General features: G+C 53.3%; 1 protein-coding gene across 6 annotated transcripts in view; it reads right to left on the bottom strand.

Moving 5' to 3' along the window:
- The window catches only part of USP39 (ubiquitin specific peptidase 39), a 39,137-nt gene that overhangs the window by 32,406 nt on the left and 4,678 nt on the right, over positions 1 to 2,053 (bottom strand). For 3 of the 6 annotated variants that reach the window (XM_011965803.1, XM_011965804.1, XM_011965806.1), the window contains exon 1: positions 125 to 495. The exons of 2 other annotated variants lie outside the window; for them this stretch is intronic. In XM_011965803.1, the coding sequence (XP_011821193.1) occupies positions 125 to 392 (268 nt within the window). In that variant the 5' untranslated portion in view covers positions 393 to 495. Of the gene's footprint in view, positions 1 to 124; positions 496 to 2,053 lie in introns of those variants that run through there. One more of the 6 variants, XM_011965805.1, reaches the window with a different exon arrangement.

Here is a 2,053-nt window from a genome sequence, read left to right as displayed (position 1 = left end):
CCCGCCAACCCCACCCCTCCCCCGCCAAACCCGGCGCAGGGACCTGACGGAAGATTAGAGAGACAAGAAAAAAGAACGCGAAAAAAAGAGGCTCTCGCGCCTAGCCCGGCCCGGCCCCGCGCACCTCGCACCTCCCGCTCAGGCTCCGAGTCCTCATCGACCTCGCGCTCCCGCTTCACCCGCACAAACGGGACAACAGAAGCCTGGGCCTCGCGCACGCTAGCCGGCTCGACCTCTCGCTTCACGCGCACAGGGCTGCCCCGGGAGCTTGCCGCCTCAGGCTCCCGCTCCCGATCTCGCTCCCGCTTGACGCGACCGGAGCTGCCCCGCGACTCGGACTCTCGCTTCCCGCGGGTGGAACCGCGAGACTCCCGCTTAGACCTGCCGGACATCGCCGCTATCGGCAGAGTCTTCCAGCGCAGGCGCCAGGCACGCTCGAGCGCGCGGCACACGGCCAATCAGGAGACGGCTGGTAGGGAGCCCCGAACGCTCTACGAGTCGCCACTGGGGACAAATCACGCTGCAGGAAATTTGTGGGCGGTGCTGTTCCTGTAGCGGTTTCCCCGCCCCTGAGAACCTTCTGTGGGCCTACCGTCGTTTACAGTTTACTGACACAGGAACCTTTGCTGGCGATAGTTTTCTGGATAAAAGTTGTCAGGCCGGGCGCGGTGGCTCACGCCTGTAATCCCAGCACTTTGGGAGGCCGAGGCGGGTGGATCACCTGAGGTCGGGAGTTCAAGACCAGCATGACCAACATGGAGAAACAACATCTCTACTAAAAATACAAAATTAGCCAGACGTTGTGGCGCATGCCTGTAATCCCAGCTACTTGGGAGGCTGAGGCAGGAGAATCGCTTGAACCCGGGAGGCGGAGGCGAAGGTTGCAGTGAGCCAAGATCGCGCCATTGCACTCCAGCCTATGCAACAAGAGCGAAACTCCGTCTCAAAATGAAATAATAAAAGAAAAAGAAGCTGTCATTCGGCCCCAGATTTGTGCCTGGAAACCACCATCGCGAGGTCGTTTCCCACAGTCTCCGCGGCTTGGAGGCTGACAATCCTGCGCAGGAAAACTAGGCAACATTCCCAAATCATCCCCTTGACGGCCCTAATTCTACCGTTAGAGGGTTCTTGGTACAATGAAAACGCAAATGCCCGGTAGGAGCGGATTTACCATGAAGCTAATAAAGCTCTAACCTCAGGACCTGCCTTGAACTTGTTTGCTTGTTTGAACTGTTCCATTGAGGTATAATTGACATACAACAAACTACATGTTTAAAGAGTGGAATTTAGGCCAGGCGCTGTGGCTCACGCCTGTAATTCCAGCACTTTGGGAGGCGGAGGCGGGCGGATCACCTGAGTCAGGATTCGAGACCAGCCTGGTCAACATGGCGAAACCCCGTCTCTACTAAAAATACAGAAATTAGCTGCGGTGGCACGAGCCTGTTATCCCAGCTACTCAGGAGGCTGAGGCAGGAGAATCGCTTGAACCCGGGAGGCGGAGGTTGCAGTGAGCCGAGATCGCGCCATTGCACTCCAGCCTGGGCAACAAGAGTGAAACTCCGTCTTAGAATACAATACAACACAACACAACACAGCAATTTACTGAATTCTGACTTGAGGTATATGTCAGAGGCGTTCGAACCAGACCAACTCCACTGAAGGTTAGGAAAATGAGGCTGGGACTTGACAGGCTGCATTCCTAGGAAGTTAGATATTCCTAGCCTCTAGATGTCTCCGGTTAAGGGAACAGAGAGATAATGTTTACTAAACAGATCCAGACTTGGGAGTGTCCTAATATCCTAATAACTGGAGAATACAGGCATTCCTAATTTTGCTTTAAAGATAATATTGCTTCTTGCAAAATATAGTAATTAATAAAATTAATCCTTTATCACAAACCCTTGTAGCAGAGCACATCTCCCCATAATCTTTTTATCCTATATGTAAACAAGCATTGTAGCCAGGATGGACGCGTTCCTCCTCTTTCAGGAACGCCCTACTCTGTCTATGGAGTAGCTGTACTTTCATTACTTTATTTTGTGTGTGTGTGTGT

Source organism: Mandrillus leucophaeus, unplaced genomic scaffold (assembly GCF_000951045.1).
Source record: "Mandrillus leucophaeus isolate KB7577 unplaced genomic scaffold, Mleu.le_1.0 Scaffold737, whole genome shotgun sequence".
Lineage (NCBI taxonomy): Eukaryota > Metazoa > Chordata > Mammalia > Primates > Cercopithecidae > Mandrillus > Mandrillus leucophaeus.
This window is presented reverse-complemented; position numbering and strand designations above follow the sequence as displayed.